Source organism: Corvus hawaiiensis, chromosome 6, assembly GCF_020740725.1.
Source record: "Corvus hawaiiensis isolate bCorHaw1 chromosome 6, bCorHaw1.pri.cur, whole genome shotgun sequence".
NCBI classification, from domain to species: domain Eukaryota; kingdom Metazoa; phylum Chordata; class Aves; order Passeriformes; family Corvidae; genus Corvus; species Corvus hawaiiensis.
The window spans coordinates 54478268-54502477 of NC_063218.1; the positions used below are offsets into that span (position 1 = coordinate 54478268).

At 50.8% G+C, this 24210-nt stretch overlaps 1 protein-coding gene across 2 annotated transcripts in view; it reads right to left on the reverse strand.

Moving 5' to 3' along the window:
- Positions 1-10335: 10335 nt before the first annotated feature.
- The window catches only part of BAHD1 (bromo adjacent homology domain containing 1), a 36156-nt gene continuing 22281 nt past the window's right edge, over positions 10336-24210 (reverse strand). The window contains exons 3-7 of one of the 2 annotated variants that reach the window (XM_048307586.1): positions 21404-21765; positions 19643-19802; positions 17850-17926; positions 15688-15779; positions 10336-13465 (exon numbers count right to left, since the gene is read on the reverse strand). In XM_048307586.1, the coding sequence (XP_048163543.1) occupies positions 13276-13465; positions 15688-15779; positions 17850-17926; positions 19643-19802; positions 21404-21765 (881 nt within the window). In that variant the 3' untranslated portion in view covers positions 10336-13275. The remainder of the gene's footprint in view (positions 13466-15687; positions 15780-17849; positions 17927-19642; positions 19803-21403; positions 21766-24210) is intronic. The other variant, XM_048307585.1, reaches the window with a different exon arrangement.

The following is a 24210-nucleotide window of genomic DNA, read 5'->3' on the forward strand; positions in this document are numbered from 1 at the left end:
TTCCTCTCCTGTTCCTCGTTCCGTGGGAGCAGAGCCCGACACCGACTTGGCCGCACCTTCCTGTCAGGGAGTTGTGGAGAGCAAGACTGTCCCCCTCAGCTTCCTCTTCTCCAGGCTGAGCCCCCCAGCTCCCTCGGTCACTCCTCGTAGGACTTACTCCCAGTGATCATCCCTCTGGAGTGAGTCCAGAGCCATCCATGATCCCCACCAGCACCCCGGCACATCGGGATGTCAGTCAGGCATAGGCCTGAGCAACACTTCACACTGCTCTCATCCCAAAATACATTTAAATATTATTTCAAACAGCCCACCAGGTTTGCTCCGAGATTCTGGGCACTGCTGGCAGCACAGTTCACATCCCAGCGCTTCCATGGCCTTGTGCGGTGGTTACAGATGGTTTTTGCAATACCAGGCCAAACTACCCATAATTAGGCATTGTGCCCCACTTTATATAATTCTGTAATTCTATAATTCCAGCACAGGTTTAGCACCTGGAGGAGGAGCAGACACCAGCTACATGCTGAGCCGAGGAGGCTGTGCCACCACCCGAGAGCCAGAGGTCGGGATTTGCCAAAACTTCACAGGCATTTCCCCCAAACCAGCTCTGTGAATGACCCCAGCAGTTCACTTGCTGCTTCAGGCCATCCCTTCGATGCCTGCGGCACTCACCCAGCCATCAGGATGCCATTTCCTCACACAGCCCTTTCCGAAATCATTCCACACTGCCATTGTTCTTCGAATTTTCCTTCAATGAATTTTCTTAGCCTACCACGGGGCCTGGTCTCTTAACAGCCTTGCAGGGACTCTCTGTCAGGAGCTTTCTTAACATCAAGAGAAAACCAGCTTCCACTTACTTTCCTTTGATCAGGAGCCAAGAGCGTTTTGTCAGCCAAGGCAGACAAAGCACTTGGAGCACAGTGCGAGAGCCTGCAGCTAGATTATTGCACATTTCCCGGTTTTATTTGGATGTAAATACAGCATTAGCTCTCGGGAGAGACCGATATCCGACCCTGCCACCAGCAAAGCTGCACACACGAGGTGTTATCAGATTCCTGCTCTCATTTCAGAGGGCAGGTCCTGATCTGATCTCAACACCAGCCCAAACTGAAGCCGTGCCAACATATATAATCTGTGTCACTGAGACAAAAATCAATCCCTCCTCCTGGAGAAAAAGCCTGATTGCAGCAAATTCCAAAGCGGCCAAGGGGAATTTTTATTTCTTCGAAGGTGTGTTAGCCTGGCACCGCTCATCCCTTTGTGTTCCTATTCCCCACTAATATCTCTAGGTCAGAAGCAGTTACATAGGACAGCCCAGTGGTTCTGGAAATACAGAGAAGCAGGAAACTGCCCACGAGGTCAGTGGGGCTATTTTCCAAAGGAAACTTGGATTTAAAGACTGCTCTGAGAGCACAGGTATGGGGTAGGATGCAGAGTCGCTACAGGAACAGCACAGCCAAGCAAATACAGGATTCAGGGGCTGGTTTGCAGGGCTAAACCCAGTGTCACCAAGGAAAGTTAATTGTGGTTACACTCAATATGCCTAATTAACACCCAGACTGAGCAGTAATTTGATTTCCAAAGCAGTTAAAAGCCGCCTCACGTTCAGAATGTGCAAAATTATGGGAATATATTTCCCAGACAGATCCATCTCTTCAGAAAAAGCACATTTAGCAAATAAAATGTCACTGAGGAAACCAAACTCCAGGCTGCTGCGGTTTGCCTACGAGTTTATACAACACACTGCAATGATGGAAGGGTTTGGTTCTCTCTTCTGTGGGAAAAGGGAAACCCACATAGCCCTTCCCAGGGAAATGCTCTGCCAGGCCTCAGCGTGATCTACTACCAGGGGCTGGTGCAGCAGCCTCATCCCTAAAATTCCCATTTACAGATAAAGAGATTTTTGTAACTCCCAGCCCTCTTCAAGGTGCCTCCAAACCCCAATATTCACCTTAAGAACACCACATTCTCCACCCTGGGTAAGTGGAGCACTAAATCTCTAGGCCTTTTCCTCGCAGTTTACTCACATGAGCAGAAAAACATTAAAACATTATTATTAAAATATTACATTATAGTATCAACTGCATTACACTGAGCCAGTCTCCCAGAAGCATTTATGCACACACAAGTTTAAGGAAGGCTGCAGAACTCACCTTGGCTGTCAGAAATCAGGAATATGTATCAGTGTGACAAGGAAAAGGCCAGTTCCCACAGGGGATGGAGTGAAAGACTGAGGGACGCTCCTATCCTTCCAGCTCGGAGTGAGGCTGGACACTGATGTCATCACAAATGCCCTGCCAAGGCTCTGCTGGCCTTTCGAGTGAGATCAGATATTTATTTTGGTCTGAAAAACTGCAAAAAGGACAAACGGGTGAGGCCTCTGGAAAAGCTGAGCAAGAGAAAGAAGGTTTCTTGAAAAAACATCAGTTTGGGCCGATGCCAGCTTCCTAGACAAGAAACAGGACGGTGATTCCAATCAGAGGAGACCCCCTGAATTGGTTTGAGCAGCTCTGGATCAAAAAGTGAAACAAGCTAAGGAGGAGAGATCCGATGCTGTGGCTGCGTGTCCAGAGATTATCCCGTAATTTGGTATAATAAAGCCTCTTATCCAAGGGGATAAGCACAGAAGCCGCTCCACAATCAGCTCACTACTGAGGCGGAGTTTCTTATCTCTGGGGAAAAAAGCCTTTTTAAACAAAGTCAAACACTCTGGATGAATACGCTAAGTAATTCTGAGGAGATGGTCAAACACAAAAATCACTGTTTTCAAGGAAAACTTTGTGCTGAAGGATCTGGTTATAAATTCATTGATATGCAGTTGGCTGGACTTGCAAAGATTTTGCTCTGAGCTCAGTGCCTTAACTCCGAGCTCTGCTCTGCTCTCTCTGCTCTGCTGGGCACGACTGTGGAATCACTCCTGAATGAAGCCATCCCGGGAGGTTCAGCTCCTTAATGCCAGGAGAACCACCAGGCACCGCTTGCTCAGCAGAGGCCGTGCCAGCTCTTCCCCCTTGGATCTGGGGTGCGGACGCAGGGAGCGAGCCGGAGCGCATCCCGGTCCCCGGGGATGGCACAGACAGCGGGCCGGGAGCGGAGGCTGCGGGGCAGGCAGCCAGCAGGGCTGGCAGACACTGTATGGATACACATCCCCCCGGGCTACACGCTCCCCGAGCAGCGCAGAGCTGTCACACACTCCACACGCTCCAGCTGGGCCGGAGGTCGGAGCGAGGTCAGGAATACCGCAGGCGCCAGCGCAATGGGGACAGCGCTCGGGGACTGCGGCTCAGGCAGAGCTCTCCCAGTTATTCAGGAGAATAACTCCCAGATCTTCCACCCCCAAAAATCAGGTTGACATGCAAAGCCCATTGCCAGGCTGAGCGCATCCAATTTTAAGTCAGTAACAACCACAACTCTCTTGTTGTACCCTTTATCCTCCCGCTGACCCATCTCTGATCCCTCTGATCCCTCCGAGCCCAGGGCTGCTGGATGCACACACAGACATTCTCGGAGTCGCAGCCAGCCGGGGTTTTACCACCAGCGCTCTGTACAAACACACATTAAATCCAACACAGTTCCCAAACCTGTGTCGCAGGAGAGTCTCCAAGTCTCTTAACTCATTCCAGGTCTATCCACTGCTCTTTACACGGAGTTTCCCGAGGCTCCCAGGCGGCTCCTGCGGGGCTGTAATGAAGTCGTGACTGTGTGTGTGAAGTTCCTGCTGGAATGTGTAGGCAATTAATGTTTTTGTGGTTTCACAGGCAGCAGGACGAGGACTGAATCTGCTCCAACACCTCCAAAACCTGCAGCATCTCACCCCTGACACCAAGGCAAAAAAACCCGGAAAGGGACTGATAAGGACCCATTTGACTGTGCCCTGTTTAGGTTCGTAACATTGTTCCATGTGCCAGGAGCGATAACGGCCCGTGAATGACACGCTTTGCCCCAGGAAAATTTGACGGGAATATTGGAGAGTGGTGGTGGATGGGTGCTGGGAAGTTTTGGGGATAAGTTGAACGAGAGGGGATCTGGCTGGAAAGAGGGACAAATTTATCCTGGAGGGGACAGTCAGACGTCGGAAGAATGGTGCCATCTGTGCGGAGTCCAGGCTGGCTGACTCGCAGAATCCTAGAAGCATTTAGTTTGGAAAAGGCCTCCAAGATCATCAGGTCCAATCTTCAGTTGTGGTACTGGGGAAAACTTCTCAATATTCCGATCTTTTTCTTGTTCTTCTCGATATGGTTTTCCATTCATAACCTGGATTTTATAGGAATGGGAAGTTTTGTGCCTTCAGGCCATCCTAGGCATCATGTTATTTAAATTGCTGTGTAATCCCTAAAAGCATTTTCCTGAGTATTCCAGAGGCACTTCCCAAGGAAAGTCTGAGAGTTTATCACTAAGCCCACTGTAAATTCCAGTAGGAAATCCTGGGTCAATGAATCATGGCAGCATCATTCCTATTTTATTATTACTGATACACACACTCCATTTGTTTTTCCATGTTAAATTCCCTGTGTGCGCACAGCAGGATCCCACTGGTTCTTTTAATGAATAAACATGTACAATTAATCTGAAATCTTCTCTAAATGCAGCATATTTGGAAAGTTATTTCCAGTGTTTTCAAGCCTGAAATATATCAGCATCAAGGTGGTTTGGAAAATGAGCACTGAAAGGAAGAAAAATGAGGGAGGAAACTCAGGATCTAGGGAAACGCAAAGAGTAAGTGAATCCCATCCCTCATGAAAAATTAATTATTAGAAAAATGAGTTATTATAAAACACGAGCCATTGTTAATTAGATCAAAGAACAGAAGCGACTCCAGCAAGAATTCTGGCCCGACATCTGTCCCAACAGGATTAATTTAAAATAAACATCAGGAAGAACGAAATAAATCAGTCCGTTTGTGCCTCCTCTTGCTCTAGACCATGGAAGACTGAGGCTTTCTGTTAAAGAGTGATGAAAAGGGTTCCCCCCCCCATCCATAAAAAAAAAGTTGCATTATTTACAGATTCTAGAAGAAAACTAATTAAGAAAGTTAAATTACAAGAAAATTTGCTCAAATATTAGGAAAAATATGTGTTGGGAGCAAGGGGTCTGCCCTTGGAAATGGGGGGCTGCTGCCTGCCTGGATCCCAGTTTCCACACCCACACGCATCTCTGGGGCTGCTTTTGGGACATCATGTTCCTGAGACGGAGATCCCATGGGGAAATAAATTCTCCCAGGGAGTCCCAGCTTTCATCTCATGGGGAGGTGAGAACAAAACCCAGCTGTGCTCGTTAACATGCCATGTAATTCCCTTTTTTAAAAACTAATTATCTGATGTGCTATGAATCCAATCCCACTCGTGGATCTTTGGCTGTGATAGGGAGAAACATCCCCCAGCCTGGGACAGCGAGAAACAGCTGATTGCTAAATCACCCTCTGAGCTTCTGAGCAGTCCAGAGTCCACTCCTTGAGAAATCCATCTCCGTGGCCCAGGACAGCAGAGGATGCTGCTTCCTGCTAGGGGGATCATTTGTGCAGAAGGAAGAAGAGAGGAAAAAGGGATTAAGTGGACGTGAGGGAACATTTTGTGATCTGAGAGCACAAATCACTGCATGGGCTGACTGGGATGTGGTGGCGAGGGGCACCTGCTCTGCTCCTTAAATCTGGGTTCAGGGACCACCCAAAAGATGGAGGAGAAACCGGAGCCAGCTTCGTGCGGCACAATCTCCACTTATTAAAAAGAAATAAAAATGAGATGTTCCAGGAACAAAGGAAACCCAAAGGAATTTGCTCTGTGCCCTGAGCCAGGCACTGAGGAGCAGGAGAGTTTACCTGCTGCAGAGGAAGAAGGGAGTTTTCTCACCAGCTCTTCCCAGAGAACTTAATTCTTCCAAAACCATGACATTCCCAGTGCGGGAAGCAGAAATGCTCTGGGAACAGTCATAAACTGCTTCCTCGTGGGAAATCTGGCTGCCTTGCTTTGCTTTTCTCATTTACGGAGTGCTAAATGCTGCCAGGTGCCATCATCCGTATCCCAGCTTTCCTACAGACTTTGTACAGTCACCGCATCCCTGCTCAGGCAGCAGCACGGGAACAGCAGTGAGCATGGCTACAAAAAAAGCTGGATTATTGATGTAGTTATATGATTATTAATTACATTATTTATGAGTGCAGAGAAAACAGAGCAACAAAGCAAATTCCCAGCAACCTGGCTCACTGTAGAGGCTCCCAACCCTGCTTTGCACCATGTTCTTTCAAAAATCCCTCTCCATCAGAACAGCTTGCTTGTTGTTTTCTAATACAGTTATTCTGGTGCTCCTTCTGAGAGCGGAAGAATATTCCTGGAGAGGCAGGTTTTTTCCAGCCCTGTTAAATTGATTTGCTTTTAAGAACCACTGGGCGGTCGAACCGCTCCGGCTCCGGCTTGTTTGTGCAGAACACTCTGGAGAGGTTTATAGAGATATTAAAATTAAATATGAAGTCACTGAATAAATGGGGCCTCCATTCAGTGTGCCTTGTAAATCCAGTTTAAATGGTTCCCTTTATTAAATATCCTTTCCTCTTAAAAATGGATTAACTGCTCTCGCCAGAGGCTCTGACGGAGAAGCTGTCAGATCCCTATGGCAACGCTGCACTCCACGAGACCCCTCGCTCCATGCCAGCTCCTCAGCTTCATCCCAGTTCAGGTATCCCCTTTATACCACCTCCAGTTATTAATCACCATCTCCCACTAATAATTACAACCCCAAGGCTGGTACTGAGCACTGTGCTGCAACTTCACAGCGCCCCAGTGAGTCCCATCCCATACGGAATGCATGGATAGAGGCCAGATGCCTTTCCCAGCTCACCTGGCAGCGCTCACCTGATTCCTCCTCTGTTACCCTGATTTTTGGGCTCATTATTTTCCTTTTTTTCCTACTTTTGGCCTCAGTCTCTCACGCTGCCCTGCGCCGCTCCCAGTGGTCCTGCAGAGCTCTCAACATATTCCAGGCTGGTGTTTGGAATTTAAGGAAAATTCATGTCTAAAGGGGTAATTTAGCTGGATTTTAGGGTTTTGCAGGAGGCTGGAGCAGTACAGTCCTGGCTGGTCCCCATGTGGCCCCTCAGCACAGCTCCCTTCCTGAGGGCCAGATGGGAATTACCTTTTTGCCAGGGGCTTTACTGCAGAAAAGACCCTCCAGGAATGTCCAGCTTGATGTTTCCGGAAAGACAGCCCCATGCACCGCTGCTCCAGGACCCTGAGGTTTTGGGCACAGGGATGCAGCCATGGCAGAAGCAGCAGCTGGAGAAGAACATGAAAAGCTCAACCTCATTTTTATTCAGCTTCAAGTGACACAGGCAGTGCAGAAGCCATTCCAAGAGTGGCTCTGCAAGGCTGTGGCTGCTTTCCCATGGAAGGAGCCTATGCCAATGGAGCTGGGGGCTCCCTGTGCTGCCACTGCAGCACTTGGAGCAGCACGGAGCAGCAGAGCCAACCTTGGCACACAGGGATTAGCGAGCAGTTATCCATTATCTCCCCTCAAGCCCCCAGCCTGGTGAGCCAAGTGTTATTCCCGTATGGATGGGGTGAGAAGGGCACAGTAAAACAGGGAATTGCCCACGCTCAGGTCCCTGGAGCCACCAGGTTAAGGGGACGTGTATCCCTTCTCCCTGTGCGGCACCAACCCTGCGAGGGCTGGTCCTGCCACCAGCGATGGGACCCCCACCCCCACCCCCAGCCCCTGCACAGCTCCTCCATCAGCAGGGATGGAGCTGGGTGGGTGCTGGAGTGCTCTGTCATGTTCATGTGACAGTCCCAACTGCTCCCGTCTCTTGGCTCACAGGGAGTTTGGCACGAGTACAGCCAATTATAATTAGCGGCATTAAAGCAGCAGTTAAATGCAAGCAGGAGCTCGTGGCTTTCGCTCCAGGTGGGAAGACACTTCAGCCAGTCCTGGATGCTGCTCTGGATCTGCTTGGCTGGGACATGCAGGGAGTGAGGTGGGGAAGCCCCAAGAAGGCTCCTACAGCAGCACCAGGAGACCAGCTGGCACTTTCCCTGGAAAAAAGAGCTGCTCCAAAGCAGAACAAAGAGCCACATCGGCATCCCTGAATCTGCAGGACAGTGCTGTGCCTCTCAAAGGGTTAATTCCCAAAGGTCAGGATGCACTTTTCAACGTCTCCCACCCTCTCAGTGTGCTCATCCTGGTGCCCAAATCTTATCCAAAGCCTCTGGAAGTGCCCACAGCCCCGACAGCTCCTTCCTAGAGCCCCAAGTGCCTCCTTCTCCCTGCAATTGCCACAAGACTCTCTCACCTTCAGACAGTGCACATGGAAATGAGGGAAATGGGACACAGCAGGTTGGCTCTGCCAGATATCTGGACCACTGCTGGTCATCAAGACCTGCCAGGGGATGCCCATCTGGCTGAAGCCAGGCAGGATTCCAGTGGCCACACACCTCACACTTCCCAGCTGGTGAGCCCACACCTTCTTGACGCATGGGGGACTCCAAGGACAACCTGTGGCCAGAAGGACTCTGCCGGGGTGGCAGCAGAACATTCCTGGCAGCATCATTCATGATACAAGAGCAGTTTGCTGAATGTCAGATCCAGGAGAGCCGGATACAGCTCCACGCGCCTCCCTCGGGTAGCAGATTTCAACAGTAAATCCAATTTTGTTTGACATTAATCCCAACTTTTCAGCGCGCCACAGATTATCCTTTTGGTGATGCTCGCCATGCTGGAAGAGCAGGGATGCTTGGTTGTCTTTCCAAGGGACCTCTCCGAGGGAGCATCCACACCCAGAGGAGCACTGGAGCCGGCCGTGGGTCACGCACAGCGGGCAGGTTTCTGTTGCATTTCTGGCACCCACATCACCGATGGCTCCAAGTAACCAAATCACATTAAATCCAACTGGAAAATGTCAAATTAGTTCTTCAGCAGAAATCCCAGGCCAGGGGGCCAGGAGTATCATGCTCAGTGACCCCACACCAGCTCACAAATGTACATGCTCCCTGCATGAGCTCCTTCCTCCCCTTGGGAGGAAAATTCCCAGTTGTATTCACTTCATCACTGTGGTTTCCTTTTTCAGGAATTCTCTTGGTTTGATCTGCTTCTCCAGGTCTGTGCCTCCGGCAGCTCCCTGCGAGGAGCTGTGCTGACAACGTTGGAAGCAGGAAGCAAAATGCAAAGATCCTCTAGGAAAATCCTTAACCCTAGGAAGAAATCCTATCAGGAATTTAAGAACAGGTGTGATGCTGGCAGGGCTGTAAGGGGACAGGGACTGAGCAGCCCCAGCTCATCCAATGGGACCATCTCAGAATCTCCTGCTCAAGGTGACCTGGAAGTGAAAGATGCTGCAAATTTTGGATGCAGCCAGGGTCCAAAGTGGGTTATGGATGCAGTTCCACCATGCCCACCTCATCTGCACTCACCCCACAAACCACATGTGCCCCTTGCTCCCTTCTCTGTAATTAGGAGCCAATTCCACGTTAGACATTACTCTTTCCTTCTGCCCATTTTGTTCCCAGAACTCATCCCCTCCCTCCCCAGGTGTGCAAGGGCCACAGCCCCAGGAAGCAGCAGAACATTTCAATAGGGAGTGGAAATCATGAAAGCCGAGGCGGAGCCCATGGGACAGCTCCAGAGGAGCCACGGCTCAGGACTGTGTGGGAATGGCTGTGTCACCACCCAGGGCCACGGGAGCTGTTTCCCCTGAGGATGAGTGTGCAGGAGCCCCTGCAGTGACCCTGCAGGTGCCTGTGCCTTCAGCCTCACTCCCCAGGCCCTGTCACCGGCTGGGAGCACCCCTGGACAGCTCTCACCTGTGCGTGGCTGCAGACATTCCCATCAGGTACTCCTGATCCCACTATCCTGCTCATCGCTGCTCCTCAAGCAGGTTATTTGACTCTTGTCTGCTCTTCTCCCACTTGGAATCCTCCTGGCCACTTAGGATGTCTGTGTAGATGGCTCAGCTATTGGACTTGTCCTCAGGGTGCGTGTGGCACTTGGTGCCACGGGGCCAGGACACTCCGATGGCAGAAGTTGCTGGAGACAGCGCTCCAAGCAAGACGCTTTTCCAAAGCAACACTCCCAAATGCTTCTTTCAGGGTTCCTAAACCCTAGCTGAGACAAGATCTGCCACCACCACCTGCCCTGCCTGAACAGCAGAGACTCAAATATGCCACTGACAGCAGCTGTCAAGAGCAGCTGGAAAAAAGTCAGTCAATCCTTGCTCTATTTCCATGGAAAACCCAACAGATCGCTCATCCCACAAACCTGAGCACCCACATCTGCTCCCAAGCACTCCTAACTCCTGCAACCACCAGGTCCAGGTGGGAACTTCAGGCAGGAATGGGAAGAACAGTCCAGCACTGGTTTGTTTTCTAAATCAATACGATTTTTCAAATTTATTTTTTAAGAATTACTTCTAATATATCTTTCTCACAGAAGGAGGGAATAGGGAATGTTCTCATTCCATCTGTAAACAATGAAATACAGATCTGGGAAACCAGGGAAGAGACACAAAAAAGTGCATTTTACAAAATTATCAACTAAAATATATTTTACATGTATTACGCTTCGATTTAAATTCTACCGACTGCATTTTTCAGTTTCAAAAAATATTTCCATATCTAATAGATTAAAAAAGCAGGAAATCTTTTCATTAGGGATAAGACATTTCAGTTCATTTACATGCTGTTTGCACAACAGCATCAGCAACCACGTGAACCTCAATGTTCATGGCCTGAAGCAGATTCAACATGAGAAGAGTCAGGTTTGTCCTCTCTGGAGCTGGATCGGAGCCCGTTACGGACCCAGGGCAAGGATAATTTCCCTGCTACCTGGAGAGGAGCCAGGACAAGGTGGGAGCAGGGGGAGATGGGGCAGAAGGAGGAATTTCGGTGAGTTACTGTGGTTCCAAGGCTGGATCTCACACCTGACCCCAGCTGCAGCAGTGCTCAGGCTCACCCGGCCGGTGGGTCTTGCAGCATTCTGTGTCCAAGGCACTGCCAGGGGGAATTGGCTCCAGCAGCTCTCCTGCTTCAGGTTCAGGGGCAAAGGAGTCACCATGGAGACACACATGTAGATTTAGGGCTTCCCATCACCTGCCACTCACTGTCAGGTGCAGCTGCTCTGTCCCACCATGGCCAGGCAGCTGCCATTCCCTCCGTGTCATGGGCAGGAGCAGCTCCACTTCTCCAGCATCCTCCCTCCCTGCTACAGGAGAAAACCACTTCATATCCTTCCCAAGAAGCATCAGAGACCATGTTCTCCACTGCCTCCTTGCACCCCTTCATCCGTGTGTTCCCAATGTGCCAACCACTTCCCACCCCAACACAGCCACACCACACGATTCCAAGAGACCCCCAGTGCCAAGCGAATTGTTCAGGAGAGATCTGGGCAATCCCTTTGACACCAACAGTATCTTGAGGTATAAGTGAGAGAAGATGCTTCACCTGACAATTCTTGCTTGCACACCTGGGATCTCCCTTCTTGGAGCTGGATGTTCTCGTGGGAATAAACAGGAATTTTCCAGCAGGAATCATCCACCAGCTGCAAGGAGATGCCCGCTCGCTGTGGCAGGTGCCAGATCTTGTCAACCCTTCAAGCCATTGCCTCCAGACACGTTCCCCTCTTTGGTATGTAGAGCAAATCTCTGGAGAACTCCTGCGTGCCTGAACTATTCCATGTAAGGTATTGGACGCCGTGGGTTTTCTCTCCAGGCTGGGCAGGTGTGTGGCCACCGGAGCAAGGTGACAAGCCCTGCATCCCCAGGGAGTACAGGGAATGCTGCTTCCAATGACAGGACATTAAAGCAGAACGGACACTTCCACCATGGAACACAAGTTCAGAAGCCCCGAAAGACTGGGAAAACGCAGATCCCTCGTTTCAGTGAGCGGCTCCAGCCAGCAGGAATGTGGGTGGCACGGGGTCCGTTCTGCTGTACGTTAGTGCAATCTCGGGCTGGGCTCCCAGCTTGGTGCAGTGACTCCCCGGGATGTGACACTGTCCTTTGGTTTGCTTTGGGATTAACTCCAAGTTAGCGTTGAGATAAGCTAAGGTCTGTCTGGGATCTGTACAGGTAAGGCAAGAAGCAGGACCTGCGGGGCTCGCATGGTCCATGCGAACCTTTCCCGATGCTCAGGTCCTTTCAGGAGCCACAAAGCCACTTTGGTGAGCTTGCTTGGACACCGGGATGAGTTTGGAGAGGGAGAGGCTGCTGATAGCTTCAACAGCACTCCCAGGATCAGGACAGTCACATGGGGAAGGAATTTAAAAAAGCCAAAAACACGCAAGAAAAGGGTTTGCCACTTTCCCCTCTGGCTTCTTCCCACTGCAGACACACAGATAAGCAGGGACTGTAAACGACATTACAGGAAACAAACTGGGAAGAAAATCTAGGGCCCCTTGAGCCATCAGAGGAAGAGCAACACTCAAAGAGAAGAGGAAACATGGTTCTCCCCAGCAGAGCCCACTTTGTGAGCTCCAAGCTTCTGAGCGGCGCATGCTGGTGAATGCTGGGCCTTGGGATGGGGCATAGGGATCATGTGGGCTCAGTCAGGACACCTGGGACCTCGGCCCAGCTCTAACCCTACACTGGGGTGTAACACCTTCCACCTTGCCAGCTCCCTCTGCTCCACCATGGGGCAGGCTCCAAGCCCCAGTCTAGGTGGTGAATCACGGAGCAGTGAGCTGAGGGGAGGGAAAAGACGAGGGAGAACAGGGGTCACCTCTTCTCCTGATGGAGCAACCTATCGAAGCATGACACAAGGCCACTCTGCACCCAGGCAGCTCCCAAAGCTGTATTTTGAAGAAGCTCTCACTGTGGGAATCCTCAGAGTCTGTCCTGTGGGACCAAGGAGACTCTCCTGTGCTCTGCCAAGGAACTGGGCTCAGTTCAGGGCCTGAAAACCACGGACTGTCCCAGCCAGACTCAACCAACGCTGCACCGACACATCCCTCCTGCACCTTCCTGCCATTCCCCAGCCATGGCTCTGCATTGCTTCCTAGCTTTTATCCCCTGCAAACCCTCCCAATAGATGCAGCTCTACGTACATATATAGATATAGATTTACTTATGCAAATCCCTATATCTATATACATATATTTATTTTTTACGTATATATTTTCATTTATGCTTTTAACGAAGTGCTGTGCTTTCAACTGCTGCCTCCCTCCACAGGCTCCGCTCCTCGCACGCTCCCGAGTCCCAGGACCTGCAGCAGCATGAGGTGGGTGAGAGTGCACAGGAGTCCCGGGCCACGGGCGCTCCAGTGCTGCCTGCTCCCGCCGCGCTTCGAAGGAAGGGCTGTGCTACTGCGGGTTCTTCAGGATGCGCCCGTGCCTGAAGTCGTAGACGTGACGACAGAGGAAAACCAGCTCGGGGTCCGTGTCCTCGGGCACCTTGCGGTGCAGAGGGGTGGAATACTCCTCTGAGGGAGGAACCATGATGGTTTTCCTGCCCGGGATCCCTTCGACTCGACGCTTTGCCAAGGCACAAAATCTGCAGGGCAATCACATTGGAACAGTTATCAGAGAATCCTGGAATGATTTGGGTTGGAAGGGACATTAAGGCTCATCCAGTCCCACTCCCTGCCATGGGAACGGACACCTTCCACTAGGTTCCACCTTCCACTAGCCCAGGTTGCTCCAAGCCCCACCCAACCTGGCCTTGGACACTGCCAGAGATGCAACAGCCACAGCTTCTCTGGGCAACATGTACCAGGGCCTCACCACCCTCATAGGGAAAAATTTATTCCTAATATCCCATCTACCCCTGCCCTTTGGCAGTGTGAAGCCATTTCCCCTTGCCCTGGCACTCCAGACCCTTGTAAACAGTCCTTCTCCATTTTTCCTGTAGACTCCCTTGTGGTACTGGAAGGGGCAATTAGGTCACTCCGAAGCCTTCACTTTTTCAGGATGAACAATCCCTATTCTCTCAGCCTTTCCTCATAGGAGAGGTGCTCCATCCCTCTGATCAACCTGACGGCCTCCTCTGGACTCGCTCCAACAGGTCCATGTCCTTCCTGTGCTGGGGACCATGAACTCATTCCCTCTCCTGCTGCCTGTGTCCCTGGAGCTGTTGGAGGACAAGGGGAAGGGAAGGAATGTGGACAAAGCTTTTTCAAAGAGAACTCCTGCAGGAAGCAACACAAGTTTGTATTTCCATACTGGTGGATATTGTACAGCACCAAAGATGACAGCAATTAACCACTTTGGTTTTTACTGCTTTGGCCTTATTTTTATTAATTAGCCCCTAACAAATGCTTATGCACCAATTTTTAGGAAAACAAAGAATTCAGGACGCCTTTAGGGAACATCACTCAAAGGTGACCTGACCCACAAGAGCATGAAAAAATTCCTGCCAGTAGTTGTTCCAGAAGACTGGGGTGTTAGAAACAAAAGCAACTGCTTTGATCCAAAGCTTGGGGATGGTGGGCTTAATTTGGTTGGCTTTGGCTTCTTGTTGTTTGGGTTAGGTTGGATATTTTTTTGTTTGTTAGGGGCTTTTGTTTTAGTGTCCTCAAAAGAAAGATCAAAATTCAGCTTCTAAAGAGTTTGTACACCAGTTTTAGAAATTCCAAGACCAGAGCCCTGGGCCAGGAGCAGGCTGAGGAGGAGGCCTCAGGCATCCCCTCCGTGGCAGGGCTGCACAGACCACAAGATGCACCCAGCAGAACCGAAGAGATTTAAAGCACTGGTTTGCATTACGGGTTTGTGTCCATTCAATCCCTGTCTTCCTCGAGCCCTGTGCATCCATCACAGGATGCCAGGCTGGAATATGGATACTGGGAAGTTCTTACTGACAAAGCTGCAATTCAATCAACAAGAGCTCAACTGTAACAGCCTGAGTCGCTGCTCCAAGGGGTGCTGCTGCCAAAATCCCAGGATCTGGTGTCCAGCACAAACACTGGCATGTGTATCAGCAGGTTTTTGGGTAGTCTGGCACCTGTCTCCCACAAGGGACGGATATATAGGATCTCTTCCCTAGCTCACTTAGTTTTTAGCTCCAATTCCATGTTTTCCTGCACACTTGTTCCTGTCTTCCTTGAAACCACAGGCAGTGGTACCAAGGTCATACAAGCATCAGTATTTGGGAGTTTCTTGAGAGGAGCGTAAGAGGCTGGGGAAGGGTTTGGAGCACCAAGAGCGGCTGAGGGAGCCGGGATGGCTCAGCCTGAAGAAAAGGAGGCTCAGGAGGACCTTCTAGCTCTCCACAACTCCCTGACAGGAGGGTGCAGTCAGAGGGGGTTGGGCTCTGCTCCCAGGCAACAAGGACAGGATGAGAGGAAACAGCCTCAAGTTGCACCAGAGAAGGTTTAGGTTGGATATTGGGAAAATTCATTCAGGGAAAGGCTGGTCAGGCCTTGGGACAGGCTTTCCAAGGCAGTGGTGGAGCTGCCATCCCTGGAGGGATTTAAAAGCTGTGTGGATGTGGCACTTGGGGACATGGGTCAGTGGTGGCCTTGAAAGTGCTGGGGGAACAGCTGGACTCGATGATTGTAAGGGTCTTTTCCAACCCAAACGATTCCATGATTTTATACAAATCAGACAGGTAAGGGATCTGGAGTGGGAGAAGCCCCCAGCCTGCAGCAGAGCAAGTGTCTGAGGCAGACCACAGCCCACAGGGCTGGGACAGCTGGGATGGCTGGAAATGGGCACAGTGAGAGAGGCTGGAGGCAGGGGGAGGTTTGGGAAGTGCAGCAGGTTCAGAGCTCCACCTACCTGCAGTACTCTGCGAAGGTCAGCACGTAGCACTTCTCCTCGATGCAGGCAACGCTGTTCTCGTCCTGGTGCCGCGACGCAAAGATCTCATTCTGTGCCAGGAGGGGAGGGGACAGGTCACTCAGCTGGTCCGGAGCCCCAGGAGGCAGGGCCGGCTCCACACCCTCACCCACCCAGAGAGGGAAGGGCCAGCTTCGCACCTTCACCCATCACCTAAACGTGGAGTCACTGAAGCATGCCCATGGTGAATACTCTTCAGAGCCAGTGTCCCACATAACCCAGGCACCTGCCAAGTGCTCTGCACCACAGTTTTATCCAGCAACAGCGAGCAACACTGGCTCTCCCATCATTTCACCCTGCCCAGCACACTTTGTGAGACCGAGTGCCCCAATCTCACATGAATTTCCAATGTCACAAAAATCTTCAGCAGCAAGGCCATGGCTGGCTGCACCCCTCGGTCTCCCTTTTCCTCCTGGATTCTCTAATCCATCTTTATATCAAAACTTATGGAAACCCTTCTTGTCCAACCACTTCCTCAATTCAATTAAAAAGGCTGGTTTAGTGAGAGAAGTAGCAACAGTCTTTTTCAGAATCATGGAATAGAGTCCTGGAATGGTTTGGTTTGGTTTGGTTAGGTAGGGACCTTAAGGATTATCTTGTTCCACCCCCTGCCATGGGCAGGGACACCTTTCACTAGACCAGGTTACTTCAAGCCCCATTCAACCTGGCCTTGAACACATCCAAGGAGGAGCAGCCACAGCCTCTATCGGCAAACTTCTCTACAATTTTTCCCAGAGTAATTTAGGGAATTTGGCTCTGCAGCAGGCAGGATTGGTTAGACACTGAATAACCTGGACAGAGCCACTGAGAAGAATTTCAGGTATGGTTAGATCAGCAGAGATGATCTCTGGGAACGCAGATGCCCTGCACAAGTCTGGAAGCATTTCCTGCAGGCTCCATTTCTGCTTTGCTGGAAGGGAAGACTCACAAAAGGGTGAACATTAGGGGACAGGGTTGATCAGGGACACTGGGAATGCTACACCTGCCTTCTGCACCTTGGCGTTTTGGTTTACTCCTTGACTCCAAACTACCTGAGTCACGCTGGCAAGCCCAACCCAGCCCTCAGCCCAAGCTCTCTCTTGTTTGAAGACCTGTGTAATTAAGCGGGTTTGCAAAAACCTGGCTTAATGCCTCCTGGCATTCTCCCTGGACTGAAATGCAACTGGATACACTCACCTTTCATTTATAAAGTGACACATTTTGGTTTAGAAACTCACCTGTGCCCTGCAAGCCAGGCAGGTACAATTCCCTGACTGCTGCCAAGTCCTGCTCTTAACCCCTCCCCTCCCTTTTTATTTAAAAAAGTAATAGAAATTAAGAAAGCACCAAATGTTTAAAATTGGGTTGAACACAGCAGTGAATTCTTCATTCCCAGTTAAAACCAGCTTGTTCTGTCACCCAACACAAGCCCATTCGAAGCAGAGCAAGGTGTGAAGTCACAGTGATTCACACGTTTCTTCTTTAAAAAGCAACTCCATTATCCTGGCACAGCATCCACAAGTCAGACTTTCATTCTCATCCTAAATCTATGCAGGGCTAGGATGATGCATCCACGTTTCTGTACAAAACTAACACGTTTTTGGAGTTGAAGAAGCAGATTAAGGGATTTATTAAAAGGCAGCACGTAACACAGACACTCCAGTTTCCTGCAAAATGGCAGCAGGAGCTTTTCAGGCTCTCCAGCCCTGTAGGAATTAGAATACGCTTTTGGAAAGGTGTCTGATCTTGATTCAGTATAAACTTATTCTTCCTTTATTCTTAAGGTAACAGTCAAAATTACTTTTTACTTAATATGTGGAATTTTCTCAGATTAAAGGGAGAAACATCAACACTCAGCAATTTCTGTTAGAGCCTCCATGTAAGAAACTCAGCAGCTTTTGTAAGAGCCCAGAGTTTCTCCACGGGACAATAAATCTGGGGGAAAAGCCCATCTATAGGACACCACCACTCAACACATCTGGCAACAGCTGCATCACAGCCAAGAGAGCTCTGCTGTACTCAGCTTGAGGCCACCCAGGAATGCAGAGAGATGCTCGGGGCACTCTCCTCTTCCTGCAGGAACACAGACAGCCCGGGATGCCCTGGCCCGGATCCGGACTCACCTGGTGCATGCTGGGGTTGCGGCCTCCCTGAGTGTGCTCTGGTCTGTAATACCACAGGAGGCTCATCATCAGCTCCCCTGCAACAACATGGATTAAAACAAGTCAAGCCTCAGTTTTCTCTGAGTGTTTTCCCACTCATTCCCAGCTTCCTCCTGCTGCTCCATCTCCTTCATTCCCAGAGCGCTCACGGAGAGGCAGCTGTGGCTGATGAATATTTCATGCTGAACTAGGTGTCCCTTTGTCACAGCAAGAAGCTGCATGGAGTCAGTCATGTTGCTTTTCCACTACACCTTCGCCTCCTTCTACTCAGGTTACAACATCCCAAGGAAGTCAGGCACAAAAAAACTCCCCAAAGATTCAAAAATCAAACATTTCCACCTGAAAAAAGAATCCATTCAGCACACAAGCTGGAAAATATGCTCGTTCTAAGGTGGGAACTTGCAGCATTGATTCCCAGGTTCAGGGCGGAATTGCTGCTGCACTGACACAACCACAATGGGCTTCACCACACCTTGATTTATGTCTTTTACACAGAATTTTGGGGGTTTTTTTTCCCCCCATTTTATGCACAACCTCTACTTTAAAGCATTTGGCTCAGCCTCCTTGGCTCAGGGAGTGCCAGTCAGACACCAGACCTCACCATAAGTCCCCACAATTCCCATCCCCAGCTCTACTGGGGTCCATCAGAGCTGCTGCAGAAGAGCCCTGTTCCCACCACCTCCCAGCCCAGATGTTAGATTGGAGCAAACAGCAGCTCCCCCGATGTTTGAGCAATGAAATAATTCAGGAGAGGGCTGCTAAGACGGGCTCTTGGCAAATATTATGTGCTTTCACATCCAGAAAGATTTCCATTATCAGCCCCAGACGAGTGATTAAGGAGCATTTCAGTTCCTGGAACAATCCAAATGGCAGCCATGGCGCTAATCTCCTCTCGATCACCCTGGCACCCTAACCAGCCTGCAGCTCTCCTGATATGCATCCCTTCCCTGCTAATCTCCCCTCCATCACCCTGGCACCCTAACCAGCCTGCAGCTCTCCTGATATGCATCCCTTCCCTGCTCATCTCCTCTCCATCACCCTGGCACCCTAACCAGCCTGCAGCTCTCCTGAGATCTATCCCTTCCCTGCTCATCTCCTCTCCATCACCCTGGCACCCTAACCAGCCTGCAGCTCTCCTGAGATCTATCCCTTCCCTGCTCATCTCCTCTCCATCACCCTGGCACCCTAACCAGCCTGCAGCTCTCCTGAGATCTATCCCTTCCCTGCTCATCTCCTCTCCATCACCCTGGCACCCTAACCAGCCTGCAGCTCTCCTGATATGCATCCCTTCCCTGCTCATCTCCTCTCCATCACCCTGGCACCCTAACCAGCCTGCAGCTCTCCTGAGATCTATCCCTTCCCTGCTCATCTCCTCTCCATCACCCTGGCACCCTAACCAGCCTGCAGCTCTCCTGATATGCATCCCTTCCCTGCTCATCTCCTCTCCATCACCCTGGCACCCTAACCAGCCTGCAGCTCTCCTGAGATCTATCCCTTCCCTGCTCATCTCCTCTCCATCACCCTGGCACCCTAACCAGCCTGCAGCTCTCCTGAGATCTATCCCTTCCCTGCTCATCTCCTCTCCATCACCCTGGCACCCTAACCAGCCTGCAGCTCTCCTGAGATCTATCCCTTCCCTGCTAATCTCTCCATCACCCTGGCACCCTAACCAGCCTGCAGCTCTCCCGAGATCCATCCCTTCCCTGCTTCCAGCTTGCTCTGTTGAGCACACACACACTCTCCTGGCACAGTACCTGTCTTGGGGTCCTCCCAGAGTGCGGAGATCTTGGCGACGTAGGGCATGGATTTCTTGCGGGGCCCCGATTTGAGGAGCACGGTGTCTCGCACCCGGATGATCTCCCCATCCCTCTCCACAGCCTGGTAGCTCTTGCGCACAGCCGGCTCTGGCTCGTTCTGCACACACAGGAACCAAAACAACCCCGGTGAACAGGCAAAGGGCGACTTCACGGTTCTCCTCTGTAGTGACCATAGTGAGGAGCAGCTCACCGGGGACAGCACATCTCACAAAAGCCCTAACTGCTGAAATTAATACTCTTTATTTCAAATTAAAACACACTTGCTCCTTCCATTCTGCATGCAAAACCACAATCTTCAGGAAAATCACCTTTCCACCTGCCTACCTGGAGGCCTGCTTTTCCTTTCTATTCAAAGGCACCGAAAACTAGGTGTGTTTTGAATGCAATGTGTTTCTCTGATACAAACACTGTAAGAAAACCAATAAAACATGAAATATTTGACATGAGCAGGGCAGGGAGTGGCAGGGAGGCTGTGGCACAAAGCCTTCCTTAGCAGGACTGCCAGTGATTCCTTTGTACCCTCTGACAGTACAAAATGATCGCTCTGGGGACTATGAACGGGGGGTTTTTAGTTTGCTTTTGCTCCAAGTTTAATTTCAGAATGCCTGAGCAGGATGGTTTAACCCCTAGATCTCCCAGGCAGGACTGGAAGCATTGTAAGGAGATTAACGCCTCACTGCTCCTTTGGGGTGTGACAGCCTGAGGGATGGATGCACAAGGCCAGTTCCTGGCCTTGACAGGCTTCATTCTGGCACAGCCCTAGGCACCTGAACACAGTCCCAAAGGCTAAAGCTCCAAAGCCTGCCCTGGCTGCTGCTCTCAGCAGCCCGAGGTTGTGCCACCACACCAAGCAGTGGCACAGATCCTGCCTGGACCACGGCCCTCCTTCCTCCTGACATCTACTGCACACCAGTGCCTTGTCCCCACCCTCCCAGACACCACGTGTGGCCCATTTCAAGCTCTTATGCTTTAATAAGATGAAGGATATTGCCTTCTCTCACAATTGAAGTGGACTTGATTGGAGCTAATTGAATTCCCTGGCAGGAAATCTCCCATCTTACAGGAACCAGTCTCTGCCCCTGAACACAACAAATGGGAAAGTACAGAAAGGAAATCCCTGGAGGAGCAAACTGGCTATGCCACCATGTAAGTTACAAGAAAGGGGATTTTGGGTGCTAGAAAAATTCCATTTGGGAGCCAGCATACTGTCTCAGTCCTCTGTGCTCTGGGAGATCCCTGTGGGGCTACAGACACCATCAATGACAGCCACCTTATGAGGGCTGCCTCTAGACCTGCCCCTTATAATTGAGGCTACAACAACCCTCACCTTCTCAGACAGGTTTGCCCTACCCAGGAGAAAGCAGCTGGAGGATGATCCCTGAAGGATGAACTCCCATGTGCCTCAGGTGCCACCCTTGTACATGCCAGAGCCGGGAGGATCTGTCACCTTTCAGCTGAGGTCAGCACAAGAGTAGCAGGTTCTCCTCCCCTCCCAAACCACGCCGTGCAAGGTAACACCAGGGCACACAGGGAACAGAGCCAGCAGCGCCTCTGCTCCCATCGGAATTTCACCGAGAGGTTCTAGACAGCACCTAGTGACCAGCTCCAGCTGGAAGCGAGCCCCAGAACTCCCAAGCCTTCATGCCTGGAGGTGCACGGGCAGCTGTCCCTGCCCAGCCCCAGCACTCAGACACCTACCACGACGTAGACAGCCTTCTCGCAGGCCGTGCCCACGGGGATCCAGCCATTGGTGGCTCTGCGCCGGCTGATCCGCTGCTGCTTGGGGTGGGAATGGCCCCCAGTCGCTTTGCTGTTGGAGGCGTGCAGGCAGCCCGGAGTATTCCGCAGCCCAGACTTGGAGCCGCTGGGAGGCTTGGAGCTCTGAGGACATTCTCGGGCCATGGTCTGAGGGTCAGAGTTGGGGGTCTGCAGGTGAGGAACGGGCTCTGCAGCTGGCGGCACGCTGGGCACAGGACATCCTGAGAGCGGGTGGACAGGCGACGCGGGGTGTCCTGCCACCGGGATTGTGAGGTTCAGCTGGTCCAGAGACTTGCAGCCTTCTAAGGGAAGGGAAGAAATGAGTCACGGATCTCATCTGGAACATAAAGCAACTACACAGCTTGGACTGTCCCACACCACGGCCATGTTTCCCCGAAATCCCCTTTATTGTATTATAGCAGTAAAGACTCTCCAGGTTGTAACTTCATTTTGCACTGTCACTGGATTGTAAAAGCAAAGCCATTTCCGAGCCTGCGTGTTCCAGTGCTCTGCCGATGACACTGCACCACAACAAACCCATCTGAATCCCAAGTAATGCCAGCCAGGAATACACACAAGGCTGGCCAGTATCCAAAGCAGTTTCAGCCTGTCAATATGTATAAAAAATAAAAAGCTTATCGAAACAATGGGAAGGATTAAATCACACTGCCAAAACCAGCCAGCTTCTTTCAAAAAGCCAAATTCTACTAATCAGGGAAAATTGAGAAGATTCTCCAAATTATGTCGAGAAAGATGAAACAAGGTGGAACACAACCACAAGATGCTGCACCCTCAGCAAAACTGTGTCTCTGCAGCAGACACAGGAACCTCAGCACGTTGGAATTTGGCTGACGCTGCCTCAGAGAGAAATACCTCGCTCTGCTCAGGAGTCACAAACAAGCCTCAACCCAGGTCAAGGGAAGAACCAGTTGCAATTACCCCCTATCAGCAGGAAAAGAGCTCCTGGACCAATACATGATGCATCCCTGTTCCCCAAACCTGAGAGTGTGCTTTTTGGGGTGACCAAAGGGCAGCTCCAGTCAGGCTCCAGGAGATGTCTCAGACCAGAGCTTACAAATCTGAAGGGAAAATTCCATCCGAAGTCACTCAGCTCCAGCCAAAAAACTGCTGGGACCCCTTGCAGAGATGGGAAGTTATTCACTCCTGCCTCTCACCTTACCCTCCCTAAGGGGCTGCAACCAAGCCACTGTGGAGCTGTGAGTGCAAGGGATGCCATAGACCATCATCATCATCAATCATTCAAATCAAAATCAACCCTGAGTAGCAAATGCCACAGGAACCCCTGGAGTGCCTGGACGTCAGGATGCAGGCACTGGCAGGCACAGGACACATGGAGCAAGGAATCACCTCTCAAGTATTTTGCTTACAAAAGCAGCTTTTAAGCTTGAGCTACAGCAGGATAAAGCTTCACAAAAATCTCTACGGAACGTCAGGGCCCTGGTGCAGAGCTGCTCTTGCTGGCACACACTTGGTCACACACATTTCCAGCCTCTCCGATGGCACTGGCACTAAAGCAGCTCTCACAACCTGTCCCAGCTCCTTCCCAACCACTCTGCTTCCACACTGCCCACAACCATCGCCCAAGATCACAGCCCAGTCCCTGGATTTGTACCACACAGACACTGATACTCCCCTATGAACACTTGGAAGACACCAAATCAGACAGACGTAACACACAGCATTTGGCACGTCAAGCTGGATCCCTCTCTGATGGGAGCCTGCTGCTTGCAGCCAAAGTGCTCCTTTAGTTCACTCAAATGCCCCACCCTAGGGAAGTAAAATATTTCAGAGGTGCATAATTCTAAAAAAATCAATCCCTAAGCCTAAGGCCCTGCTAATATTCTCTGACACCTCCTTATATGCTTCAATCCCCAAACCAAAATCTCAATGATTCCAGTGTTATAAGTTTTTAAATCCAAGTTGCTCCCAGGAAGGAAATCACAGCAAGGGAGATCTCAGTAGTGGGGTGACACACCAGCGAATACCCACTCCTGGAACTGCTGCTGTCCTTGCCAGCACCAGGAGGAACCACTGAATCCACAGGGAGGGCTGAGCTCTGGAAAATACTCCATCTGCACTGCCTGCATCCTTCCGGCTGCACAAATCAGAGGCACCAGCGTGCAAAAGCTGAGGAACAAAGCCGACTGGTATGACCTTGGGGCACTACACAGAAACTGTCAGGCAAGAACACACTGCTGAGCTGGGTGTCTTGTGAGCATTCCACTTTCAAGAGCTCTGAAGCCACTAGCAAGCCCTGTCTGGCTGCTGCCGTAGGAAGCAGCACCATGACAGCAGGGATATTTCGGGAGAACAGAAATTACACTTCAACCAAACGCTCCTGAGTTTCAGCAGCTTCCTACAACGGAAGATGACAAAGCCTCGCTTGAACCAAAACTCCATCCACCTACCTGAAAATCTGTTTTCAGTGGGTAAGTCATGCCAGCTCTTGGCTGGAACACGTGGTTAGCGGAAAGATCCCACGTTGGCACTCCCAGCAGCTGGAGAGCAGCCTCCTCTACAGACCGACTGTTTGCCGCACTGTCCAGCCCCATGGCTTTACACACAGTGCTGGTGTCTGATAACCCCCACACAAAGCTCCACTTTTAAATATTTAAAATGGTATTTTTCAATGGCAGAGGCAAAGCTCCAAGACAAAGCAGGAAGTCTGAAAAGCAGGCGGGGACAGACGAGAGCCAGGCAGGTAATGACGTTTCCACACCCCCTCA